The 27,910-nt window shown below is 43.0% G+C and overlaps 1 protein-coding gene across 2 annotated transcripts in view; it reads right to left on the bottom strand.

Annotated features, from left to right (window-relative positions):
* col11a1a (collagen, type XI, alpha 1a) overlaps nt 1-24,533 on the bottom strand; it is a 57,260-nt gene extending 32,727 nt beyond the window's left edge. Inside the window, exons 1-23 of one of the 2 annotated variants that reach the window (XM_028432703.1) lie at nt 24,361-24,533; nt 20,003-20,167; nt 19,513-19,726; nt 17,541-17,703; nt 11,825-11,950; nt 10,115-10,207; nt 8,960-9,055; nt 7,481-7,765; nt 6,129-6,194; nt 6,015-6,056; nt 5,854-5,916; nt 4,896-4,970; nt 4,704-4,787; nt 3,942-3,998; nt 2,906-2,959; nt 2,741-2,794; nt 2,082-2,135; nt 1,918-1,971; nt 1,593-1,646; nt 1,177-1,221; nt 977-1,030; nt 853-897; nt 337-390 (exon numbers count right to left, since the gene is read on the bottom strand). In XM_028432703.1, the coding sequence (XP_028288504.1) occupies nt 337-390; nt 853-897; nt 977-1,030; nt 1,177-1,221; nt 1,593-1,646; nt 1,918-1,971; nt 2,082-2,135; nt 2,741-2,794; nt 2,906-2,959; nt 3,942-3,998; nt 4,704-4,787; nt 4,896-4,970; nt 5,854-5,916; nt 6,015-6,056; nt 6,129-6,194; nt 7,481-7,765; nt 8,960-9,055; nt 10,115-10,207; nt 11,825-11,950; nt 17,541-17,703; nt 19,513-19,726; nt 20,003-20,167; nt 24,361-24,475 (2,112 nt within the window). In that variant the 5' untranslated portion in view covers nt 24,476-24,533. The remainder of the gene's footprint in view (nt 1-336; nt 391-852; nt 898-976; nt 1,031-1,176; nt 1,222-1,592; nt 1,647-1,917; nt 1,972-2,081; nt 2,136-2,740; nt 2,795-2,905; nt 2,960-3,941; nt 3,999-4,703; nt 4,788-4,895; nt 4,971-5,853; nt 5,917-6,014; nt 6,057-6,128; nt 6,195-7,480; nt 7,766-8,959; nt 9,056-10,114; nt 10,208-11,824; nt 11,951-17,540; nt 17,704-19,512; nt 19,727-20,002; nt 20,168-24,360) is intronic. The other variant, XM_028432704.1, reaches the window with a different exon arrangement.
* Between the last annotated feature and the right edge of the window lie 3,377 nt (nt 24,534-27,910).

The following is a 27,910-nucleotide window of genomic DNA, read 5'->3' as shown; positions in this document are numbered from 1 at the left end:
GTGTGTGTTTTAAAGGGCCCTGAAGCTTTACTCTAACATCTGTGGCAGCTTTGCAGGAAGTCCCTAGAATAAACCCTTGAAAATACATGAATACGTTACCTTTTACCTGTGATTTACACTCTTTGATTATCTGTTTTATCAAATTGTTGTTACAAGCTGCTAACTCTGACATCAAAGCTTTTCTTTGGAGTTTGTGGTGACAGTATGGAGACCAAATGAGGTGTTTCTAAGGCCAGCATACAAAGTTCGCACAGCGTGGTGCATGTCTCCACACACACCTCTTTGTCTTTGTTTCTTGACGTGTGTAGTGGAGCAGCGTATGATTGATTCGTTTACCTGTGTTCCAGGGATTCCCTGCTGACCGGGTGGGCCTGGCTCTCCTTGTGGACCCTGTAAACAAAGGCAACTGTCAAAGCTAGACATTGAACATTAATCCCAGAGTAACGGTAACAAATCAGTGTCATTCATCTGACCTACCAACACCATAAATAAGAAATGCTTTTGCTGTGTCTGTTCTCTGTGTGTGAGGAGAAAACAACCCTCCTGCACACATTCAAAAACATGTAAAGTGGTCTCGATGCTTGCTCTCTGATCATTGAGAGGAAATGACTTCAGTAAGATGTTCTGGCTGTTTGATGAAAATGTTGTCATGCTTGAGTAACATTCGCTGGCTCCTACATGTCATTTTCTCAGGTAATCTGAGGCACTGGAATGATCTTCAACCTCAATGAGGTGTGTACAAAGCTGTGCTTACTGAAAGGTCTTTAACAACTTAACCTGGAATATGCAGACTGAATCAAAGCAGAGAGCAGCACGAAGATATTTTTTACTGAGTAAAAGTCATGTTTGTACCATGTTTCCTTTGGGGCCTTGAGGTCCGTCGACTCCAGCAACACCCTGCAGAAGACAGATCAGATTCATGACACGCCGCATCAAAAACAGGAAGTAAAAGGCTGGTAAAAGTTAAAGTACATACAGGTGCTCCGGGGGGTCCAGGAGGACCACGGGGTCCCAGCAAACCTCTAGGACCCTAGAGAGAATGAGACAGGAATAGTTTGAAGGCAAATTTGAATATTATTCGGTGCTCACTAAGAAAGCCAAGCTCTTGGCGCTCTTGTTGCAGCTTGTTGGTTTGCGATGGCATGACATAATAACACCAAGAGCAGACAGCCTTACGCTCTCGCCAGCTAATCCTCTGGGCCCAATCTCTCCATCCTCTCCCTAAAGGAAGAAAAAGAAGGTTAGATTAAATTAAGTAAAATAAATTTCAGTGAAGAATTGTGGCTACAATACAAATACAATGTGGCATCGTGTCTGTCTTATCAACTGTCAACACCTATAATCATAAGCCTGTATTAGTGAGAGCTTAATCTCAACCCAGCCACACTTTGTTGGCTGCAGTAACCGCCTGGAGGTGTATTGGGGGATGAAAGGTTAAACAATCCTCCTCCCCCAGTTCACAGCCTCCGCCCAGCTGCTGCTGCCTGAGGGCTCAGCTGGTGGAGCACAGCTGATGTAAATGGGTATGGGTTGGGATGTGGGTTGAGTGCAGTTTTTTAGAAAAAGTTTTTTAGTAAAGAGGAAGCACTTACTCTCTGTCCATCCTCTCCAGGGGCACCTGGGGGTCCCATCGGTCCTGGCTCCCCCTGGTGAAGAGGAAACCAGTGAGGTCATTTTATCCTTTTTGTCAAGCCTTCATGGCCCTGCTGTCACTCACCGCACTGAAATTTAACTACTCGACATGATTTTACAGAGATAAATGTATTGACTGACTCACAGCAAGCATCCTCAGTAAGTAGGGAAATTGTTTTAATGAGCAGATTTAAAAGCTTTTATATGAGAACGTCACGAGTTGCACATTTTTGTCACATGCTTGTGACAAACAGAAGTTCTAACATCCCAGCATTCATTGCTCACCCTGTGTCCCTTTTCACCAGGCAGGCCGGGAAGTCCATCAAAGCCTCGGTCACCCTGTATATGAACAGAGAGGACCACAATGCACCATCAAACATTCATTACGGCTGAAACACCACTGTTTACTTGTTTGTGTTTCAGTAATGTCACCATGAAAGATTGTGTACCTTGGAGCCTGGCTCTCCGGGCATTCCGCGGGCACCATCAGCTCCAGCACGGCCCTTAAAAGAGCAGAGAAATCCTGCATTATGATTCACGTAATGTCGTTCTGACTAAAAAGACCTATTATTAGCTATTATTTGAATATGACGTTTAGCAGCTGGATTGAGCAACATGTTGTCAATAAAAGGACAATAACATACAGATAAAATGATTTAAGGTTTAGAACTGGACTGCAGAAAGACTTCTTAAAAACTTATGAACTAAATAAGCATTGACACATTTTGTGACGTTAAAACCAGCTAATTTCAAGCCTGTATAACTAATTTGCCAATGAATGGTTTATGTTTATTAGTATCCAATTAGGTCAATATGCTTGTAGAGCATATTGACACTAATTGTTCCCCACATCCACAGTCGTTTTTCACATTTTGGCATATTCAGACAGATTAACCAGCCCGGCCGCTGATGCGAGCAAAGGCCTTTAAGCACATATCAAGCAATTGTTTGTTGAAGTGGAAGTACCGGTAAGCCTCTCAGTGTTTGACGACTGACCACAAGTACAAACACACAACATCTTACACGGAGGACTGTGAGCACACACACACACACACACACACACACACACAGTGAGGTGTGAGCACTGAAGGTGAGTGAGTTCACTCACCCTCTTGCCAGCTTTGCCAGGTGGTCCTGTAGGCCCCTGGATGCCCCGGGGTCCCTGTACAGACACATGAGGATCATTTAATGAGCAGAGAGAGTGGGACGTGGCGTTCAGCAGCTGGTGAAAGACATTTTTTATGCATTATTAGGACTGACACTTCTGGCTCACCTGTGGACCATGGTCTCCACTTTCACCTTTCAATCCACCAGTACCAGGTGGGCCCTGAAGAGAGAGAGAGAGAGAGAGAGAGAGAGGGAACACAAAGCAAACATTCAAGTTTTCATTCATAATATCACACACACGCAGTTTGTTCACACAGGAAGGACTAACACTGAGTCAACAGCAGATGGCAGTATTTAGCTTACACATCATCTGTACTAAATAAACTACTGGACAATGTTAGAAAGTGATATAATTTGGACCATTAAGAATCTAAATCTGGCACAAACACTGACTTTGATCTGTGTGATTGTTTTCAGTATCTAAATGATTTGCATTGGCTTAACATAATCTTGTAGAAGTACCCCGGTAGCTTAAACATATACTTAAAAATGCAACACAAACTGTAACACTGAGCAGAGATTTGAGGCACACAGTATTATAATCTGTCCATGGATGTGTATGGATTCAGCTGCAAATTTCAGACAGGCACTGCTAAATCGTAACAATATCCATTGTCTGAAAATCTGATTTTTTAAAGGATAAAAATTCAGATTCATGAATCAGGCTGACTACTTAGAAGGATGTAGATTCAGATGCAGATTAAAAGCCGGAGATGTCTTATCTCATCTGTGGTTCTTTGTATATTTCCATATCTTTTCGGATCACTGTGTTCAGCCTGAGTAGAGCAGATTTAGCGCTGTGTAATTCCCTGTGCCTTTTGTCAGGCCTTCTCCTGGAGATAAGCTAGTGGATCATGTATCAACAAGCCCAAGGAGGCGGATGGGTAGTTGAGGGGTAGGGGTGGCGATGGTGTGGCAACAACAGAATCTGATTTTTTTTGGCGCTGGTTTTACCAAACAGACAGGTAGGGTGTCCCTCGAGCCATAAAACATGGGATCTGTTTACTGTCGAAGCACAAGCACACGCTTTGATAAATCCAGATGAACGATTGGCATGAGCAAATGCAGCAGATTGAGTAATAAAACTAAATTTGGAGTTTGGAAAAAAGAAGGAAAGCTCCTAAAAACAGCCAGAGACTCACCACTGGTCCCGATCTTCCTGTCAAACCCATTGGCCCTGGGGGTCCTCTCATCGCCAGCTGCAGGGCAGAAACACAGTCGAGTCGAGGGTCAAAGTCCAGTCAGAGAAAATACACACATAATGGAAAATAAATGACTAACATTATAATATTATTGAGCATGTTAAAGCAGTGAGAGTGTGCAGTGTCTCTAAATATACATAATGTTAAATTCTCTACATCTCATTCTGTGTTTATCACATATGCTTTTCGTTCACTGTGTACACATTCAGGATTCACTTAACTTCTAAAGTTGTAGGAAACCCCTCAAACACATGCCCTGTTCACTGTGCTGTGTTTGTGTAATTAATGTGGGTACTGCACAGAATCCAGGAACCTTACATACCAAGTCCCATTTTTTTTCCCTCCAACTTCCCACCTCCTAGCCCACAAACACACAAAGACATTTTCTACACCTGTTTAGCCCACCCGCAGATTGAGAGCCCCCTAAAGTATTTTTAACAGTCTCTCCTGCCTGCCCATCTGTTCAAAGTGGCCTTTTTATGTTGTTGCTCTTCAGCCTGCTCGGCATGTCTCCTTTTAGCCTTGCAAGACCAACCAAACTCACTGCAACCCCTCCCCTCCCCTCCAAAATACGGTGTCCATCTTCCTTCCCCTCCTTTGCCCCTACAGCTGTGAGCAGACAGCAGGATGGGGGTGGAGGGTTTGTGCACAGCCTTTTGGCTTCCCTGTGTTTTTTAATGCCTTGGTGCCTACAGTACTTACTCTGGCCTGGGAAAGGATGGCTTGGGCTTGGGCTTCTTGGGCAGACACCACTGGACCTTTCTCGCCATCCCCACCAAAACGGAACTGTATAACACACAGACAGCTCATTTTGGTTGTCATTGCTATACAATACACTAGAAACTCGCCTGGCAATCCTCATTACATGATCAAGAGTGTGGCGTGTGCACTTACTGGCAGCATCAGCATGGTACCAGGGGGACCTGGCAACCCATCAGCACCAGGCAGACCAGGGCGACCAGGAGGACCCTGCAATGCAGAAAGTGACACCATTACTTTTCATTGTCCCTGTGCTGTATTTATTCTATTAGCATTAGCATAATTGTGCTGCACATGCATACACACACAGATGGAGTGATATATACTGGAGGTTTACTTTGTTAGTTTTGATTAACATATGCGCCTCCTTCTCCAGCACACATAAGACCCAGCCTGTCCATCTGTAAGTCACGCTTCTATCTATCGTCCAAAACTAACTTCCTTCTCATCTATTCTGATGCGCATGTTTGTGTGTGTCTGTGTGCTGCCTGACTGTGGAACAGAGAGACGGTTCAAAGAGCAAAGCACTCGAGAATGCCAGAAAAAATATTGTTACTGCCCTTTTAACCTTCAAGTGTTCTAACACAATGATGTGTTCAATGTCACACAGAAAATGTCATAAGCTATACTACAATGGAAGTGAACACATTAGAACATCAGACCTCTATGACACAATGTGAAACTAGACATGCTCCCCTCTGACTCTGATGAGATCACTTAGACAGCAGTATAGTCCTCAAGAGAGTTATTACAGTTGACATTTACAGGTTCAAGGATATGTCCCACACCTTCTATATATAATAATGAGGAGGCCTAAAGTGCATCTGAAAAAAACCCTCAATACTAATGTTAATATTTAAAAACTTTTTAGATGGTCACACAGTCATTGGTTGTAGTGAATAGAGAGACAAAGCTTGAAATGCAGCTAAAAATGGAGTCTTGTGTAGCTTGTTAACTTACTGGCAAATACAAACATTAGACAAGACTAGTGCCTCAGCAAGGTGCAGCAGAGTCACCCATCTTCAACTTACACTATATACACATATATACATAAAGAAATGTAGATGGCCTGAAGCCCTAAATATCAACTCACCCTGTCACCTGAGTCTCCTGCAGGGCCTGGGGGTCCTTGGAGGCCTGAGGGTCCTGGAAGACCCTAAAAAGACAAAGTTGGTGAGCACCACCAGCACGCCAGATCATTAAATCCTGACTGCAGTGCTGTGCAGTTATGCTCAGGTGCAACAATATACTCACAGCTGGCCCAGGTGGTCCTGGTGGTCCCTCAATCAGCATGCCCTTAAAAAAAACAAACAGTTTTACAGCACACATTCTCTCAACTGTGACATGAATCATTTAACTGGACCTTACAGGTTCAATCACAGCCGGCTCGCCCTTCTCTCCCTTCTGGCCAAAGGCTCCCTCAACACCAGCGACCTGGAGTTACAGAGCAAGAGAAGAGGTGGCGTTCTTCACACTGCAGTTACAGTAAACTCCCCAGGTGAAAACAGAACTGATGAGAGGCTGTTCAGCCCATCAAAGCAATGTGTGTTTAACCACTTTAACTCAATCAGTCAGTATCATTTAATCAGCTGCAGCTAATGTAGAGGCAGAAGGTGAAGCACAAATATCACACAGTGAAACAACAACACAGGTAAAGTGTTAGTCCTAATGAGTGACAGCGGGGCGCTACATGCTTGAAATGGAGCAATGCTGTCATTGCATTGCCATTGAGCAGTGTGGCTAATTGATGGTGAACAAAAAAAAACAAACAAATAAATACGACTTTCTTTGTGCAGACAACAAAATCTCAACAGATATCTGAGTTTTAGTTTCAGTAGCAGCTGATTCTGTCTGATGGAAAAAGTGGGGTGAGACGGGAGGAATTAGAAGGTGCCTGTGTGTAAGTGGGTGGGATTTCTTTGTGTTGAGAGTGGTATTGAAAAAGGAATACAAGGCTAATAAAGACCTCGTGCTCACATGCTAACAATGCCCAGAGGCTCAGAGACACACAACTGTGTTTGAGGGTGATCTGACAGAGGGTGTATTTAAACAGAGCTGGGGCCCATAATGCATAAAGTTAAGGGGAGGGAGGTTTACCATGGTTACTGTTGATTTGTTAAAGGCAGAAAGGGAAGTGAATGAATCCCTAACATCTTCTTTACAACTAGGTGTGAGTGCACTGTGCAGACATGTCCCTACGATTTATTGAGCACGCAGGGAGGTATATGTCACAGGCAAGCTGCTTGTTAAAACAGCAGAGGGAGAGAGAGGGCGGAATTAGATCCAAGTGATGAGAGATGAGTAGGTGAGGGGGTGCATGTTGGGTATTTATGGGCGGAGTCTAGGTTGGTCCAGCGCACACTGATTGAGAGCTGTGTGTGTGTAGAAAGATGACGTAGGAGTGTTTTCTGTGCTTGTGCACACGCTGGAATGTGTCAGACAGAAAGTAAGAACCCTTTACAAACACAGATGCATGCACTGTCCCCCTATCATAGTTGTCAATCTATTAATCACCGGTCACACACACACACCCACACACCCAGCAGCACAACATACGCATTAACAGATTCCACACTCAATGACGCATTTCCCATGCCAAGCAACCGACTATAGGAAGACATGCACTGAAAGACAGAGGGAGTCCGTGACACACAGAGGGTCCCTGACACCGCCGTTCATGCACACACCCCAGGGTCTCCAGGTCAGGGTGTGATACTTACGGTACTCTGGGAAACGTCGGTTTCAGCAGCAACCCCAGGCCCCACCTCATCATCGTAGGTAGCCGTGGGTTTGGGAGGGGCATTGCCATACTCATCATACTCCCCATAACCATACAACTTGCTGTCAACCTCGCCCAAGTCATACTCCTTTAGGTCATATTCCTTAAAGTCATATGATTCTGCACCGGTTTCCGCGTTCTCCACCGTTTCTGGGACAATAGTGGTCTCCGGGGTAATGGGATCGGCCTCACTGACATATGCACCGACAACATCCTCCTCCACAGCCTTTTTCGGGCATTGCCCAAGTAAAGAAGGGGAAGTAATGGTGAGCAACCAAGGAGACAGGGTTAGTTAAGCAACTGAGGCAAATCTACTTTTAGATGTTATTAATGCAGATTACAAATAGATTCAGCATTATATGTAGAATACTGAGCTAAAAAGCAAATGTAATAGCAATGGTAACACTTTATTTATTGTACGTATCATCCCTAACACGTACAATAAATAAAGTGTTTCCCTAATGGCTGAGGGAAATCATTATGAAAAATAAGCTTGATATTCATGATGACCTCAGCCTTGGCTTTTATAAAACCAGACAGCTGTCACGATACACTAAAAGAGGCAGTAAAGAGAAGCTGAAATGGCATTTAAATCAATTTGCATCAACATCAAGATTATTATTATTTTTATTAGTTGCTGTGCAGCAGACACAAAATCAAATTTTCTTTGACTCCTTTTAAAATGAATCTGTTTGGAGCCACCTGTTAGCTTGATGCTGTGTGTCTGGCAACACAACTATTTTGGAGCGCGACAGAGTGGATGCAATTACACAGGTATGGCTGGCAGATCTCCAGCTTGGCAAATTATATATTTAAAGTAGCCTGTGTAATCACACCTACTTTGTCAAACATAGACAGTGCATGATCATAGCTGGCTGTGAGGAGACTGCTGCAGCCTTGTTGATCATAGTTCTTTCAGAAGAAATAAGCAGAACTAGTGATCAAAACCAAGCTCACGATGCGATGGACAACAGGGAATACGTTTTTTTTTTACTATCAGCATTTACTGCAATTGACTTCTTTTAATCCTGATTAAGGCTGCAGTACAGTAAAGCTAGCAAACGCTGCTGTACAGTATGTAAGGAAGCTGATGCTCTGAGGTCTCGTGTCAGCTTCAGGTGTTTCATGCTAAAAAGCAACATAATCTGCAGCATTAACCAAAACTAAACGTCACAATATACAGAACCAAATGTCCTCCAGAATGTCCACTGCATGCAATGCATCACTGGATGGTGTGTGCAGTGCAGCAGGAGTCCCCTGTCCATCATCTCTGCTACAAAAGACACACCCATTCATCTAAATGGGTGTATCTTTTGTATCTTATACCACATACTTCCTTGGGTAAAATCTTCCTGGCTCACATTTCCCAACACACCTAACAGTGCTTTTCCAAAGTAGATGTGAATGAAATAAAAATTACCTCATGGGGTCCACTCGTGGCAAAGGGAGACTGAGTTTGAGTACCATCTACAGTTCCGTAGTCAATGTCTGTATTGTAATCCTCTACATTGTTTAGCTGAGTCATGTTGAAAAAAGGAAAGAAGAATAAAAGGGTTAACACAAAGGGGTTCTCCCAAGCTTGCTACCGACTCTGCTACGACTACACAGAAGGAGGTTAGAGGAGCTCTAAGTCTGCCATCACAGATTTTCCCTTTAAAACTGAAGACAGGAAGATCTTGATGGGGTCTGGACTTTGTTTTTTTTTTTTTCTCGATGAATGTTTACCCTAAAATTGCCTCTGGGTCGTGCCGGCGCTGTGGCCTGGTAGCCAGGCATCGGTCGCTTCTTCTTAGAGGCAAACTTTTTAGCTGGTGATTTTTTGGCAGCCAAGAACTTTAAGGGCTTGCTCTTAGTTTTACTGAGGGACTTTCTGGTCCTCTTCTTTTTCATGGAGACACTACGTTTCTTTCTCTGGAAGAGGTGATGGCGACAAAGAACACCAAGACAAACATGGGACATCCAAAAGTGGAAATGATTTTAAAAAGACACACTCTGCAACTGGCGTACAGTCTTTCCAACACAAATATCAGCCCATGTTCATGTTCTCATATGTTCTGCATGGCATTGTTTAAATATTACTCATGCATATCAGGTACAGGGGCTACAAGCGCAGTCTTGATTAGCACTTCCTTCAGGATATATGTGCTGAAAAGATGCTGTACAGCAGTCGCAGAGTGGGCGGTCATGTGACACACACAGGAGGGTTCAAAACAAAAACATAAGATTTGCCTTTCAGCAGCTCTTTACAGCTATTGCAGTTATATTTAAAAATACATTATATATGCTATCAAAATGTCAACAATAGTTTTAAAGATATGCTGGAATGCAAAGACACACTTAAAGCAGGCAGCATTAACAGAGGAGGCAGCAGACTTATAAAACAGGTACAAAGTGGACCAACACACTCTATATGTTTACATGCACACTCATATATTTAGTCACATTATGACACAGATTAGTGCCAGCTACTGGAGTGTTGGTGTGCACGTAAACATAACGCTGACACACAAAGACATCACAAACTGAAAGACATCACAGAAAAAAAAGCATCTTTTCTTTTCCTTTTTTCATTTACCTGCGGTTCAGAATAGTCATCGGTTGGAATGGTGTCTGTTGTTCCCTCAGAGTAATCATAAAACTGAGAATAATCTAAATCATCAGTAGTGTACTGGAGAGGTTGAGAGAGAGACAGAGAGAGAGAGAGTGAGGTTTTAGGGTTAGGATCAAGGATGCAGAGTGCTGACTCAGCAAGAAGATGACACATGTAATACATACTGCATCATCTTCAGCATGCTGCATGTTCAAACAGTTAAAAACACATGATAAGAAATATTAAGAGTTCAGAAGAATATTTCCATCCCTGACATGAGACAGAACACTCAGTCTATAAGCAACAGCATTGTTTAAAATGCTACATGACACACAGGATGTATCGTTAATATGTCTGTAGATCAGACTCACTGTTATCACTGTTTTATTAACAGTATGGGTTACTTCATTAGATAATGGTCTTAACATGGTAAACAAAGGCAAAAACTTTCATGTGGCTCTTACGCTACAAACATGGAAGAAAAAGCTAATAAAACAGAGAAAAACAAGCCACAAAGACAGAATGAGCAGCTGAGATCGTAATGGAATTATTTAAATGATACGCTTCAGGATGTGAGCTGGAATAAAGAGAGCTGGTTTAAACACCTTCTCTGATTAATGCAGTTCTGTGGAAGTTCCTTGTGAGCCGGTCAATATTAAAAATCGTATGCTTTCATGCCGATGCTTTGACATGGAAGTGAAGGCTGAATATTTAAACATGTTTAAATGATGCTTATGGTGTTTGTACAGTTATTAGAATGGAACAATTCACAATTGTTTCACCTCATAATCATCTTTATGATGACTCGTGGGCAAAAAGAACGCAGGCATGTTTCAGTGTACGAGTAGTTAATGAGGATTAATCTGTCTGCTGGTGTTTACTGACATAAGTAAGAACTGTAAGTAAACACCTGCGGTTAATAGACTTGTTTATTGCATCCTTCAGTTTGAAAAAGGTGACACAGGGAGAAATAGGGGAGACATAGCTCACCATTTTATCTGCTTTTAATAAGTCTGCTAGTGCTGATATCATTCTTGATTATTCACACTGTGGTAATTTTGTCCCGTCTTGATATTCAGATTTATAAACACACACTTGACTCCTGCGTGCTGCCGGTCACACACCTGCTGTGCGTCTCTCTATGGTTTGAAATGTTCAAGCAGGTTGCACATCTGCCCACCGTCCTCCACTCAAGGACATTACTGCAGGTATTCCGAATTTGACAGCTGATGGAAAACACCTGCTGTGACATCAATGATGGACGGGAGGGGGGTGTGGCCAGATGTGCACCATTTTGGCTGATGTGCAATTCTATACCTGCCATAGTCCCTATTACAAGCTACTTGTCTGCATCTACACTGAATAGAGTTAGAGTGATGTGATGTAGATATCTACTCTCAGATACGAATGCAGTTATGAACGTGCATTTTCCTGGAGTGACTTTCACACTGTCTGATGAATTATTGTTGAAAATACTACAGAATATCTCTTGACCGAGTTAAGCAAAGGCCCGCAGGAATTCAGTTCTACCTATGCCCCCAAAATTGGAAACAAATATGAAGGCACGCAGTGCCGGTGTGCCAGTCACACCTGGCAACATGCATCTTTGGATATGAAGTGGATAAGAACATTAAATTTAGTAATGATAATGTGCTGTTGCTTCATGGTATGCCCCCCACCCCCTGGTTGGCTGACCTCTTCCTCTGGCTCCTGTGCCTGCAGGGAGTCACTGTGGGGGGTTTCACAGTCAGGGCTGTAGTGTTCACAGTAGTCGTACGCTGCTTTAGGATCATCCACAATCAGAAGCTGCTGGATGTCACCCTGCAGGAAACACAAACACATTTCTACGTCACTTTAAAGACACATGTAGTCCTTCATATATGGCTGATGAGAGCAGACACAGGCACACAGACATACTAACAGGAGGGCTGTGTCTCATCTTGCTCACACACTCACAAACATCTTGAAGTGGCATGAATGCAAATCTTAAATTACAGATGCGATATCTTAGGTCCCATACACTTATGGAGTCTGGCAGACTCTAACCACCTTGTATGATTAAACAGCTCAACACACACACACACACACACACCACAGGGTCCAGAGTCACATGGTGCATGGAAGTTCAGACACTGGGAAAATTATTATTATCAACGCTGGATTTAACCACAGGAAATCAAACAAACATCAAGACACAAGCAACACCTGGCAGGGACATGTGTGCCACAGTACATATTAAAGACTTTATGCTTACTATTAACAGCAACACCACAAGCCAGGAGAGTACATGAGAATATGAGGATATCATCAATTTACATGCATGTTGATCTTTGACTTTTTAATTGTTACTTATTTTGTCATTTATGGTCTTACACGGCCTTATTAGAATTTAGCTTAAAGTGAGGTTTAAAGGTCTGCCACAGACAATAACTTCCTCTGTCTTTAGTCTTTAACCAACAAATCTGCCAAAAACCTTGACAGAAAAACTTCGCCCACAAGACCACATGTTTACTGACGTGTCTACTGCAATGAGCGTCAAAGATGACTGTGCTAAAACTTAGTCATACACAATGGCTTTTTTCTCAGTCATCCATTAAAATAGCACACAGGAAAGAGTAAAACTCTGACATGGTTTTGGGAAAGTCACACAAACCACAGTGTTCTCATTACTGCTGGGACAGGAGACACCACAATGCTTGACACCATTCCAGCACTGTCTCGCCTTGTTATCAGTCTTAGAGCCAACAACGCACACAGCTCACTGCGAGGCAGCGAACATACAAGCGAAAGCATCTGGATTTTTCTTTGGAGTCTGTAATTGCTTGAACCGAGTTCCTGCAGGCAGGCTGGTGTTTGAGCCTTTATACACATTGCAGAGACAGCTGAGGCGTGTTCTAAGGCAGCCAGGAGAGGGGCATGTCTTTGGTTAGGGTGTTTGGCAGGCAAGAACACACACACACACACACACACATTCACAGATGCCTGGGCCCAGAGGTAAAATCCTGTTGCACTTGTACTAGCAGGGAAACTATATGTTGAAGAGGACTGGCAGTGGAACACAAGGAGAAATCAAGCAGGCTGCAACTTGCTGAGAGAATGCATTTGTGTGTGTCTTGAGTGTGTGAGAGTATATTGTCAAAGAGATCAATGGGTCTAACATGCACCTTAGTGTAAACTTTCATGTGCTAAGGCTTGTCCCATGGGAAAACAAGCAGCGCTGCTTGAAACTTTCCCTGTGTAAGCGTCCATCATCCTCCTACTTCCCAACATGACTCTGTCAGTACAGATTCCTCCCTGTGTGTCTCTCTGTGGATGGATAAGTTCTTTAAACAGGACTTTGCTGTTTAAATGCAACATTATTTCATTCAGTTGTGTATATCATATATTTTAAACAGCAAACACCGTCTCTGCCTTGTGTTGTCAGCCGCTACATCTGACTGCCAAATATCTGATCCTACCCGGTGTGATTAATAGAAACATTCTGTTTTACCACAAGTCAGCTCTTATCAAGTGATTACACTGCAGGCATTACATGTTCAGTAGCTGCACTTCGACTGAGCAACAGATATGTTTTGAAATATGATTTGGCTCACTGGGTATTAACAGAACTCTTAAATGAATACATATTATTGATCATGAAAAGTCAGCAGAAATTCAACAAAACAGGCTTGAAAAGGGGACTGGTGTGTGTCTGTGTCCGTGTGTGTTTGCAGAGGCTCAACAGCAAAAGAGAGATCAAGCCTTGCCCTGAGTCAAGTTGACATGTATTACCTCATGTGTCACCCTAAGACCAACAGTGAATGCTTGAACCCTGCTTCGAGTCAGCTCTAATTAGTCCACGTCTGAGAGCCACCCGTCTGCACACAAATAGGCTGTGGAGACACGGTGTTCAGCCCCAAACCAGATCAGCACAATTACGAAACCACTTTCTGTTTTATGAGCATTATAGCACACGCATTCAACAGTGATTATAATAAATACAAAGATTAAATGTGTCAGGGCTACCAAGTGCTTAAAGCTGGATCAGCATGTTTCCTGACAGCATTCGTACAGACAGGTGTCTTCCTATAACGGTTCATTAACCTGTCTTTCAAATAGACTGCAGCAGAATCACTGGAAAAAACAGAACCAACTCACAGAACCAAGATGATGTAAGAGAGGAACTGATGATCCAGAGACAGACAGAGACTTTACAGAGAGCAGCTGGGATGGTAAAAGATGCTTTGTGCTGAGAAACACCTGGGCAGGGTTGCACCGAGTCTTCCATTGAGTACTGCTGCTGTGTAAAAAAAAAAAAAAAAGTTGCTCCTGGCAACTTGGAGCAAGGCCAGAGTTCCAAACTATGCCCCTCCTGGCTATAGCATAGAACAGTGCAGCAAAGAAGCAGGCCCATGAGGCTGTGTGTTAATGGCTGCAGGGTCAGAAGTCAATGGGAAAAGAGAGAGGCTGAAAGAGAGACGCAGGGTCAAGATCAACAGCTGAGACACATGAAAGCTCATAGATTTACTACACTACCTACTTTTATAAATAAATCATTGGTACTGCTCATCTCACATGCTTTATAATCATCATTAATATACATAAATAGGGAGGCATTGCATAGTGTCTATGAAGGGTTTTTTGAGTTTTGTCTCATCAGTTCCTTTCAGATTGTGACAATTGGATTTGCCTTTAAGTTCTCTGAAGCATGATGTAGACAGGACAGAGAATGACATCATGAGTGTTGTTAAATCCGTGGCATCATCCAACATCTTTTTTTTTCCCCCCCTAACCGCACAATAGACCTTGACCTCATCTTAACTCCAGGACACCATGAGATATAAATAACCATGGAAGAGGTCAGAGGTCACAGCAGTGCAGAGTAAAAGTGTTAGATTTCCAAAGAGTAGTCCGTGTTTTAAATCATGCAGTAACCAACAACAATGTTTTTTTCTCTGGTCGACTCTTCTGTTGTCCGTCTAGTAAAAGCCAATAGCATGTTGTAATTACAGGGCGAGTGCAGGGCATCACCAGCCAAATCAATACCAAACAGTCATCAACATACTGTAGGTCCTTTGACATACCTTTGCCCCAGGGCAACATACCTTTAGACTTACTACAGTCTACTGTAATTAGACAGCCACATACAACAATTACAACAATACTGTTGCTACCCCCCACAAAAAAGTCTCTGCAGTGCAGCCACTCAATGTAGAAATGCACACAGATGCATTTATGTGTTTTGAAATGCAGTACTTTGCAATGACTGACCCTGTCAAACAATATCCAGCACAAACCACCATGTGGGTTCTTTAAATGAGATGGAATACTGGCAACGTAGGCACCACAGTGTACAACACCAGTCCTTCAGCCCTGTTTAAATGTTATTTTTCCTTTCTAGGGAATAGCTACAGGAATGTATATGCGTGTGTTTAATTCAGACAGGTAGTGTCCCCCAGGTATGAATAGACAGTCTCATGGCTTTGGCACACTATGGAGGCCTCAAAGGTGGGGAGGGTGGAGGAGGTGGTGAGCAGAGGAGAGAGTATGCAGAGAGGGGAGGAGATGGGGGAAATAAGGAAAGCCTGACGGGGCAATGAAAGACTCCTATTCATCTGAGCCAGATCCCTTTGCGACGGTGGTCACCTCCAACCCGGGGCAGGTATGGCATGAATAGACGTTTATGAAAAATGCAGGTCAGGTTGTGAAAACAAATGCCCGAGTTTGAATTAAGAAGCGAATGGAAGCAATATTCTATTATCACTATTTAAATAATTAAATCTACAACTGGGGAGCAGAATCTCTCCTAAAATGTTCAGACTAATTAAAAGAACAAAAGGAGGTCTGACATCACTCCTTATTACCACCACTGAATGCACAAGGCCGAGGTATCCCCTTCCTCTGTACTGTATATCCCAGCATGCAATGGACCCTGTGGATCTCAGGAGGAGAGCAGGGACAGAGAACAGACAGGAGACCTGTTCCAAAAACTACACAGAGAAGACCCTGTTAGCTGACTTATGGCTACTATTTTCAGCCCTTCTACTGGCCGACCTCTGACTAGACACACTGTTTGATACAAATGCTGGCTTCAGAGCTCCCTCATAAATCTAATCAAAACTGACAGGAGATGTGAAAGCAAATCTTCTTATAAAACCGTGCGCATAAAAACAACCAAAATCAACCAAACATCTTCACAACTGCCAGTGAAAAAATAGAATTAGGTTGTCATTTCTTTGAATGTAATACTAATTAAACAATTTTAATTCATTTATTATTAATATATTTGATATTTCCTTCATCTTGGTGGTCTACCCTGTCAGACCTTTTACTTTTCTCCCACAGAACACAATCATCGCAGGAATGTTATAATCTCAACAACCTCAGAGTAGAACAGGGACACATAGGAGGAACAATCCAGGGTTGAAAAGATGGAAACCCCCTTCTGCACTCTCACAGAATTGACTAAAATATGCCCTGCGTCCCCGTGGCGATGACAAGGCATGCCAAAAACTATGGCTTTAAGATGAGAGTAGAAGCATCAATCACTCGAACATGGCATCAGAATAATGACTAGTCATTCCTACAGCACTCTCTCACAAGCAAACATAGCCCCTGCATAGCCTTTCAGTGAACTTTACTTCCCACTACAGAAAACAATGACTGCCGTGACAATTCAGCCATTGCCTGTCATTATTTACATCTGCCTGACTCATGACGAGCATCAACCTCTGGATGAACCGTGTCTCAAAGATGATGTCATCATTTTTAGGGTAAAAGATGGAGAGGCGAGCAGCAAACGGGCTTCACAATAATGTATATACAATAAATACTGCTTACAGTAGCACCAGTACAGCAGTTTGTAAGAGATACGTTTGCAGGGTTAAAGCTCTTTATGTTTGCCATGTTTCTGTTCTGGATACTGACATGAGATATTTTAAATTTTCAAAATTCTGTATTTAATAGTTATATTTAAGTAGGAAAAATGCTTTTCCAAAATAGTAGGAACAACAAGAAACAAGAAACAAGGTCACTCATGTGCTTCAAACGTGAGGATAGGTAAAAACAGCTGCTAGGACTCCTCTGCACTGTCATCATTTACACCACAGCACCGGCAGCTCAGATAAAAGGCCCAGATAGCTACAGTATGTGAAGTTCCTCATAAAATCCAAAGAACCAGAGACCTCTACATCTGCCCTGCTTTAACTCCACATTCCTTCTGTCAGCACCAAAGGGGTCCAGGACTATGTCAGTGAGACCAAACTCCTGTAGACTAAGCTCTTCAAAAAATGTTCATAATTCTGGACAATCAAAGAGACAGTGACTTCTCCACAGTCCACCATATGGTTGCCACCTCAGTTCTGAAATGCCAAGATGCCAATCTGAAGAAAAATCCACACAGTCACGTATCCCACCACACTGTAAACTTTACCTGGAAAACCTCCTCATCCAGAAGCCTGGTGCCAAACACAGTAATGCCATTGGTGCCGATGGAGGCATGGTCACTCCGGAGGAGTGGCTTGGTGAGCTTCTTCTTACAGTCTACAATGATAGTGGCCGTCTTCTTCTCCACACTGATGGCCACACGGTGCCACCTGGTCAAGGGCAACAAAGGAGGAATTAGCAAATGAACAGATTGGGAGTCAGATGGTTGCACATTATACACTTATATTCACTGTAATAAGGACTGTGTAACTATAATAACTTGGAAAAAACACAGCACACAATGGATAACTACTCAAATCAAAACATAATGTGTAATGAAAGCGACCAGTAACATGAAGTCTGATGTTTTATCAATCTAAACGAACATTTTAATAGTAATATAATCCATTCTGAATACCACACAACACGGTTCACAGAGAAACCGCTCAGATATGTGTGATGTAAGTCATAACGAAGGTTATGTCTGACATATTTTGATCAACGACAGCGATAGATGCAAAGAGTTAACTGGGGTCACACGTGAGTCTGACACCTCCCTTGCCTCTGGATCATTTGCCACTGCACTTAAGGGCTACTGCATACCAGGCAGCAGTGGACCACATTCTTGCCCCCACACTTTGGCCCTGTTTAACACAGGATTACACTCATTAAACTCCAAACTTAATCCTCCTTCTGGGTTACTCGGCATGACAGACATGGTGAACATTGTGGAAAGTGTGTGTCAAGATCCAGGAAGGCCTGCCTTGCCAGAGCAGGAGACACACAGTCAAAACATTGTTCTGAGGTGGAAGATGAGACCTGGCAACACTGCAAGCTCAAGATGGGTTTAGAAGAACCATTTATCACAGATATAATATGTTTGATGTGATATGAATTCTGTTTGGTGAATCGCGTTATCAGATCTAGCTGAGTTCAAATATCTTTGAACGCAGCTAGATCTTACTGACACATTCCAGGGCAGGCAATGGAGCTTAGAGAAAAATAAACGTGCAACACTCTCCAGGCTTAGCACGGCAGCACAAAGGATTACTAGTCACCTTATATGGGAGACAAGCAAACGTTGGCTTTAAACAATTTTCGAGAAGCACACTTCCTCAGCTTCACTTTGTATAAAAGAAAAGAGGATGGTGCTCCTAATATCATCATGCTTTTTAAGCTTCTTAGCATCTTAGCAGCAGTGGCTACATCTACAAAGACGCACTGTAGACTGTACAAAGTCTGAGCTGCAGTCACTGAAGATGTGAACAAAGCTTGAAGCTGGAAAGCATCCAAGACAAAAAGTGTTAAAATCCTCTGCAAAGAACATCTGTTCATTAAACGGAGGTTCACAAAATCTACACAGTGGACAAACTAACACAACAAAGCATCGTGGGGTGTGTTTAGTTTGTGGGAAAATCCTCATAAAGCTTCTCTCTATCATGATAACAAGATGTGCTCATGTCAGCTACACCACAGTCTTATGTGAGAGTTCTAGGCTTTCTGAACCCAGGAGCAGATAATCAGGTTTACGCTAAAAGGTTAGGAGCCTTGTTTCTGGTGGAGTGAGGTAATCCAAGGGGCTAAAAAGGAAGTTTAGGACTGCCTGTGTTCCCACCATCCTTTCTCCCCCTCTCTAAAATAACAGAGGCAGTGAGTTCATGTATGAGGTCAGGTTGCCCATAGCAGCCCTGCTGTGCCCCAATAATCCAGTGTCTCCCTGTCTCTGACCTGTCTCTGTGCCCACAGACCCCTGATGAGATGGATAATCCGGTGATGAGCACCTGTGGTGCAACAAGGGGAAGATCTGGGTTGTTTTCTTGCAAAAAGTCAGTGGAAATAGGATAATGTTACAGTGACTGAATCGTTGTAGAATGTAGTTCAATAGACATGTTTCTCGTGTTTTAAACTCAGCCTAAACAGGGCGTTTCTTAGACACATGTCATGTGATTATGTGAGTGCACGTTTGAAATTTGACATACTTTCCATCAGCGAGGTTGAGAGTTCGGTACAGGGGGTAGTCCTCTGGGGCTGGTTTGCCAGTCTGATCCTCATACAGGAAGACAGGTGAGCGTCCCACTTCCACGCCCAGCTGCTGGACTCCCTGCTCATTGTAGATGGACAGCAAGAAGGACTGGAGGCCAGATTTGGGGCGCACTGTGGTCAGGATGGAGAAGTCCTCAGGAAAAACACCACCTGCACAGGCAAGAAATGAAAATGTCAGTTGGGAAACAGTTTGACGTGACCCATACTTCAAAACCTCAGAGTCAGTTTTCTACTCTTCAATGATAACAAATGTGTTTTTACAAGTACGTGACACTGAAGTACATGAAAGCTAACCTCGTTTCAAAGCTTTGACGATGTCTTAATTTTAACTTTGGCAGGTTTACAGTCAATTATTACAACATAACATCCAGAATACAAGTCTGCACAGAGCAGTTAATAGTTAAGAGTCTGGGAGGTTTGCCTTACCAGGGAATAGCTGTGTGGTGGGGGCACTGATCTGGATCTGCTTGGCAACTCTGTACGCTGAGTCAGGCTTCGATGCTCTTCGGTGTGGGCAAAATCCTGATGTTTTTGTCACTCCTTCGGGGTAATTTTGAAATGCTAATACTTTTAGGACATCCACTGGTTCTGCTGTACAAAGAGCAAACACAACATTAGTCAGATGGCTGTATGTGATTCTGTACATATAAAGTCAAATCCAAGACATTTACGAAGGTAAATAAACACTCTGACACGATGGATTTTTGAATTGTGTTGTGTTAAATATAAGGATAAACTTCATGACACGTGTTTAAATAGTTAACTGAGGAAATGCTGCCTTGCCCAGGCTGAGCAGGCTCATCTGACAGGAAATGTCTATGTCATGGCATACCAAAGACCATAATGAACAATGTGCCATCAGAGCTCTAGTTATAACACCTGGATAGGTTTACAGTGATAAGGCTCTTCAATCTGATGCACTTTACATAAAGGAGCCTGTGTGGGTGCACACAGAGGCCCATGGGAAAGCAATATAATTATGTCCGCTGATCAGACCGACCCTCTCAGTATAAAACATTAGCCTGGCATGCAGCAACACAGTATCAAGGAGGAGCAAGTACAGTGCTCATACAAGTACAGTTAAGCATTCATTGGACATAATCATAAGTAGCATAACACTGCTCACATCACTCCATGGAGAAATATCTGGCAACTACCAGTAAAACAATGGCACACTGTTTCATGCAATAACACCAATTTGTTTTGTAGGAGGGAAAAAAAACATACCAAAGTGCCTAAAAGCACCTTTTCTTTGAGGTGGCATGTAGAGGTCAAATATCTCTAGTGTTTCTTTTACTTTCTTTTGCACATTTCCAACTAAGGAAAAAAACACCTGAGGAAAATTTCCTGTTTTATCATAAATCCATACTGAAGGTAAAGTCATTGTAGATTAAAAAAGGACAAAACCTTTAGATACAAATACTTCTGCAGCACTGAGGTGTGAGTGGCTTATTTTATTTATGGATAACAACAGAGCATGGCACAATGGCCTGAGCAGTGATCTGACTGTTTGCTGCTTGGCATGTCCCTGCTTCCTGGTGCCTGTCCTTTCTGACCTCATTAAATAAAGGCATAAGATCCACACATACCTGCTTATCTGCTTCAAAATAAAATACAAGCATTTCTTAAACATATCTGATAAAAAAACAAGGATCTGCAGGCCTCGCCAAGCCACCCTCCACTTCCCTTCTCTTAAAAACAAAGTTTCTGGATGGTCATAAAGAATAATGAGCACCCGAAGCATCCACTGATCACAATCCACTCACTACATAAACAGATGGCCTGGAAGAAGGCAAGAAAAATAACAGAAAAATGCCAGAAAACAGGGGGGAAAGCTCGGAACACACCATCACTAAAGGACAACATGGCCATTTTATAGCTTGTAAGGATGAACCCGCTACTTATTTTGGAGAGTGAACTGAGGACCTCATTGTGAGTTCCTGCAGAGTTGCTTTCAGTCCAAACTCCAGGACTCATATGTTCCAGATGTGGCAATCTGGCCAGGCTACGACCCTCGCACAGAGGTGCTGAGAAAACGTCAATACCAGCCAATCCATTAAAGCGGCCAAATGAGTGTGCACAGGCTTTAAAAAGAGTGCATCGGATGGGCTGGTATGTTTGTCCTCAGGGCTAAAGCAAACAGGCAGCATGGCTCCCAGCAGGACTCCAGTGGCACTGGAAGGATGGACCTTCCTCAGTGTGGAAGAGGAGATCCAGCAGCTGAGCCTCTAATGTTCAGTCATTGGATTGTCACCTTATGTATCAATATGCAAACCCCAGAGACGTCCAAAGGTGGGAGGAGCAATCTGACATATTACCATGACACAGATCAACACATTTGATGTCATATCCGTCATGTTTACAGGTGGACATAACTATAAACTGTCCCTTCCAAGAGATAACATACAACTTAGGACTGAGGCTCAGCTCATCCTTCATCACACATAAAACGATGACATTACAAACCCTGTTCCCTCTTCGTTACTTTCAGACATTTATGTCTTTACAGAAAGGTAAAAGAAAGCTTTTAAACTCAGGTGGACCTTTTCACCTGCAGCTCCCTGAGACTCTAATAACATCTTCAGTCAGTCAGTGTCTCTCTCTCTCTCTATATATATATATATATATATATCCCCCTCTCTCCCCCCTCTCCTTCCTTTAACTTCCACTCCGCTGCTGGCTAAAACAAGACTGCTTTATGCTGGTGTCATACCAAGGAAACTTCCCTGAGTTCTAACCACTTTTTCAAAGCATTTTTTCACACGACTCTCCCCCGCCTTCTTTTCCTCTCATTAAATCATAATAATCAGAGCATATAACGGTATTTCTCTTGATTCTAAACAGATCATTATCTTCAATTTCACACGTGTATGAAAAGCACACTCTCGAGCTCTGACTTTGTGTGGAGGAAGAAAAGTTTGTGACTGTAAATGTGTGACAGCTTGGTCAGACAAGGGTCCAGGCAAGAAGCTGATTAGCTGATGTTCCCAGTTGAGCGTATTAGGTAGAGGACTCAGAAAATGCTAGCTTTGTCTGCTGGAATGCACATCTGAGCCTGCGCCCCGGGGGCTGAGAAAACGTGTCTGTACAGTGCTAGATGGAGAGGGCACCCTGCAGGAACAGCTTCAACTGCCATAAAGAGTTCTGAAGAATCTGACTGAGACCCTGGAACCCTGACTCTGCAGCACAATACCTTAAAATCTACATAAAGAGTTTGGAATGATAAAGGATGATACAGTCAATCTGAAGTAGGTCCAGCCCATTAGCTCCTAAGCTGTAATAAATGCAGGCAACAAATGACAGCTTCGTGAGGTGGATATGTTAAAAACTAAACCACACATCTACTCATTTGAACAAAAACAAGACTTAATAATGTCTCATTTTAACTTCAAACTGGTTATTAAATAACTGAGACACCTGCACCTGCTGCACATGCTACAATTATTTCGATACACGTTGTTAAACATCAAGAACTGTACATACACTGTCTCTGGCTGTATCCAAGCAACAATAAATCCCCTACAGTGTTATCTATAGGCCAAGGTGTGAGGCCTATGTAATCCTGAACCCTGTGACTTGTGGCCATTATGGCTGCGGGCTAGGCCCGTATGCAGTCCTGCTCTTTGAAGGCTCTGAAATCATAGGGAAGCGCAACAAGGACCATTATCAAATAACTGCTCAGTACTTAGAGGGGAAGCATTCCCACCGGTCACACAACACAGCCTTGTCCTGCAGCCGACCAAACATCTAAGTGCAAAGTTGGAAGTGCAAAGATGGTGAGGGGGGGTGGGAGGTGGAGGGAGGAATGGTGGGAGGAGGGGGGGTGATGGGTAGGGGGGGTGGGTGCACAAGCCAGCTTTTGGGCTTTGGTGTGGACCAGGGCAGTGTGGAGATAGGGTGAACCTGCCTGACCACTTTTAGACCCCAGACGGAGAAAGGGGTCTCTCTGCACTGACAGGTCTGAGACTTACACTTCAGCACTGCATGTTTACTGTTATACTAGTGCACTACACCAACATGATATTAACCATGTCTGCAGAAAATGAAGGGTGTCTCACAACCTTCAATGAATCCTCCCTCCTCTTCCTCACATGGTAGTAAAAGGTCCGATCAATTCATGTATTTCTGCACAGACAGTCAGACATTGCACCTCTTTCTGCCTTTAGTCTGGAATAAAATAAAACACTAACAACATGCTGCATGTGGGAGGAATGTGAGACTTCACTGCAATGTAGCAGTTGTAAGCAACAAGTCAGCAAAGTCCAGGGTTCAACAAATGTCCAGTGTCATCTGGCTGAGGAAATCCACCCTGCTAACCGTGTTCACATCCACCTAGCGGACCACGGTACAAATACAGTGGGGTCTTTCAGCCTGTGAGTCAATCTTAAAAAGTAAAGAATGCTTTCTATAAGCACATACCAGAGCAGAGTCAGGGTGAGTTTAATTAGGCGAGAGGTGTTTCATCTCCGAGTCTTTCCATCCGTGCGTAAAAGCAGCCTAATAATGTCAGTTTGATCATGTGTCTGCTGAGTGTTCAGCAGCCCACTTTACTACAGTGCTGAGATTTTTTTCCACACAAGACATCAGCTCAATCACACGAGTATCGCGGCTTATCTCGCTTTAATCAAACTACTTTTGAACAAACACGACGCTGCTGTGCCCAGGTAAGTCCCTGAACTCCCCCCCAACCCCAACCTCCATCATCAGTTACCGAGCGCTTCCATCCAGGCGTCGCTCCGGTCCCGTTTGGCCAAACAAAGTAAAGACGCTCCTACAGATCTTACCTGCGCTGACATCAGCAGCCTGTAGAACCAGGGATAAAGTGATGAATGCTGTTACAGTGGAATCCATAAACCACCTTTTCGTTTTCCACCTTGTGGACCACCTTTGCATCTCCATGATCGGGCGCCCACAAGTGAATCAAACTTCTGGGCGACTTCAGGTGATTTTGTTTGAAATGACGTCCCTTCCACAATCCCAAATGATGAAGAAAACTCTGTCCTACAGAAAAGCCATATGTGAGGAGTTTCAGCCTCTTCTCTCAGCCACGACGAGGCCCCGATCCTCCTTCCCAGCGCCCAGCCTTCACAGTGAAGGTATTCGGGCTTTAACCAAAACGCACAGAGTGCAGTCGGTACACTTGGTGTGTCCGCGGACAGGAGGGCTGGGCGAGCTCCGCAAACCAGAGCCACGATTACAGGGAAACGACAAGGGAACCAGCCCCCGATTAGCAAATCACGGGGCTGGAAATTCTCCTTCGGGTCCACCCATTAGCTTTGAAATGCGCCCCCCCAAGTCTCCAGGGTGCATCTGAGGAAAGAAGAAGAGAAGAAAGAAGAAATAAAAACAAGCTGATAATGACCAGAAGAGTGCAACATGCAACACATGTGTGAAGAAAATCGTTATTATTGAAGCATTCTTCCAGGTTTTATATTTAATTATAGTCTTATATACTTAATATTTTATTATAACTTTGATTTACACCATCTTAAATAACTTCCTGGTTGAAATGCTGATAACTACAGCAGTTAGTAAGGTTTTCCTTTTTAAATCTTTTACTGAGAAATTAATGTATCTGCCAACAGGGTGCGATAACTTGGAGAGTCTCAGCAGGAAGATGAGGATCCTTATGTCTCTCATGTAAAGGCATGGACCCTGACCAGGTCCTGTCTGTCAGCCAGCTCATCCCTCCCTCCCTCTCTCCCAGCCAGCCGGCCAGACTTAGCCTGTTTCCAGCCAAACAGTATCAGATGCTGCTCCAGGATGCCCACTGGCAGAAAGCAGAGCTGATGTCCAGGCCAGAGGAGGATTCAGGCTACATCTTGTGCTAGCATGGTTCACAAAGTAAGGGCAGACGTTCAAAAAAGTTAGTTCTAGTGACTTTCACTAGAGTCCAAAGTAAACATTGTAGATCAGCCTGTTAATGGGTTAAGAAGTCTCTGGCTTTCAGGTTTCACAGTTTTTTTAGTATTCATGAAATGATTTTCCAGACTTTAATACAGTCAAAAGACAGTCACATCAAAGGAGTCAGCGAGGAGCGATGTCACTGAAAGATGCTGTGGTGACAGCAGCAGATGGTAGCCTGAGGGACGGAGAGGCTCGCTCACCACTGGAAGTTTGCTAGTTTGATTTCCTGTTGCATTTATACCACGAGCTAAGCACACTTCCCTTTCAAACACAGCCACCACACTCACAAACAAATAAAGCACAGTTCCTGCTTCAGAGGTGCATTGACACAAGCAGCAGATAATCAATAACAAGCACAGTGAGGGAGAGTTAGCTGGCTGGAGCATGCAAACGAACAGAAATATTAATACTTGTCATAACCATGTCCCTCACAGTTATAACTTATTATAGAAAAAACATTTCAGATATATATAATATTTATGAGACATACTATTTCATGTGTAAACTCTATGCTTAGTTCATATAGTCTCAGATATTCTCCCATAATTACTGTCAGCATGTGCATGTAATTGTTATCAGCTGTGACTATAATGACAGTCAGCCTTTGTTCAGACTTGTTACTGTCTCCACTAATGAGATGGCCCTAAAACCAACAGCTAACCCAGCCAGCAGTCTGCTGCCAGAGGAGTGATGAATAACCTCCCTGGCAATGCAGCCTGCTTACCTACTACAGTAACTTGCTGTAGGTGAATTGTGCTGAGTCAGAGTTTTGGTATTTCATTGCATCGGTTTTTGGATGTGTATTCTGTCACACAGGCGAATATGACTAAGTTTAATCTGAAGATTATATAAACCAACACGGCTGATTTTGTTAGAGCTGTTGAAACAGGCAGAACACAGGTGCACTTAATGATGGCTCACTTCCATTACTGTAAGTGTAAGTGGAATGCACCATCATGGGTGCACCTGCACCAAGTCAAAGCAGTTTGCTACTGGTTTAGCCAGCAGTTAGCCCCTCTGGACTGGACTCTGTGGCATAGCACAGATCTGTTGGAACTACAAGAACTGTCAAATTAGCCATTAAAAGCCTCAGAAAAAAAATAATGATCAGCCTGACTGGTAGGATTTTGGAACAAATACCATTATTGATAACTGATTTCTCAAATGCTTTATCTGTCTGATTTTACTATGTGTGGTGCATTAATCTGAAGAAACCACAATTCTTCTTTTAGCAGAGCAGTGTGCAGTCTTAACAGACCAGAGTTCAGTCTCATATGTGTTGCTGTCACACAACACCTATGAACGTAAACTAGCATGATGCAAATACTGAGCTGTCACTCAAAAACCTATTAGCCAATGGGAATGTAATTCTTCAGTCGAACCAACCCCACACTAGAGGCTGGTATCCAATGTGGAAAAAATCAGGAAGCACAAACGAGAGCTGCAGAGCTGACAGTGAATGCAACATTCGGTGTGAATTACCATGACGCAAATCTGGTTCCATACATTCTAAACAGCCATTATTGGCATATATATGGATATCAGTCTGGGTGATTTATTGGTCAAGTTCTGCTTCAAAACCTGTTTTCTTTATGAATGAAAACTTAGACAAAGCTGCTTTTCCTGAGGAATGTGAACCCTCAAACAGATTAAAGGGGTTTTAATGCTTCAATGTTTTGACAGTTACTGGTGCATAGCCTTATGTTGAATGTAGGCCCTGGTAGGAAATGTGAGGTAAATACATATAATGTATAACTATTCAAATGTGACACAAACTGAGACCCCCAATAAAAAATACAGATCTTTGTATAACATATATGGATAAATGTATAGAAGGTATGAGCATGGCTCTTTTACTTTTGCGTTGCCTTTTACCTGACATGGTATTGAAACACAAGAACTTTTCACAGGCAAACTTGAGGCAACCACCAGCCACTGTCTGTCACTGTGTACACACTCCAGAGGAGAGGATAAAGAGCTCTTTCTCCACACTCACTCTCAGTCCTCTGTCTAACACAAGCAAGAAAAAGTCCCCTTAACTTCACTAACATTATTTTTGGCTGCCGCGTTATTCACAAGAATACATTTACTTTATAATCATGTATCAGCTGGTAGGTTTAGTAACATTTTTTTAGAAGCCTAAACTGATTTTGAGGGTAATCTGTGGAAAGCCTGGGTTTAGGATATATCTCTGCCAGTGAGATATATATATATACTCAGTCAGTGCCACATCCACAGTGACATCCATGCAGTTGAGCGTGGATCACCATGCTGTACACCAGAATGAACATCTGGCTAAATGTTGGCTCCATTTTCACATAGTCAACTATGAGACTTCACCAAGTTGTTTATTTTATTGCTATCCAAGCATAGAAGCAGCACCTACATACTCCTAATCATGTTCTTATGGTTTCAGTTGGGTCAAAA

The sequence above is a fragment of the Parambassis ranga genome, chromosome 20 (genome assembly GCF_900634625.1).
Source record: "Parambassis ranga chromosome 20, fParRan2.1, whole genome shotgun sequence".
NCBI lineage: Eukaryota > Metazoa > Chordata > Actinopteri > Ambassidae > Parambassis > Parambassis ranga.
The sequence above is the reverse complement of the archived record's forward strand: the minus strand, read 5'-3'. Positions and strand labels throughout refer to the sequence as shown.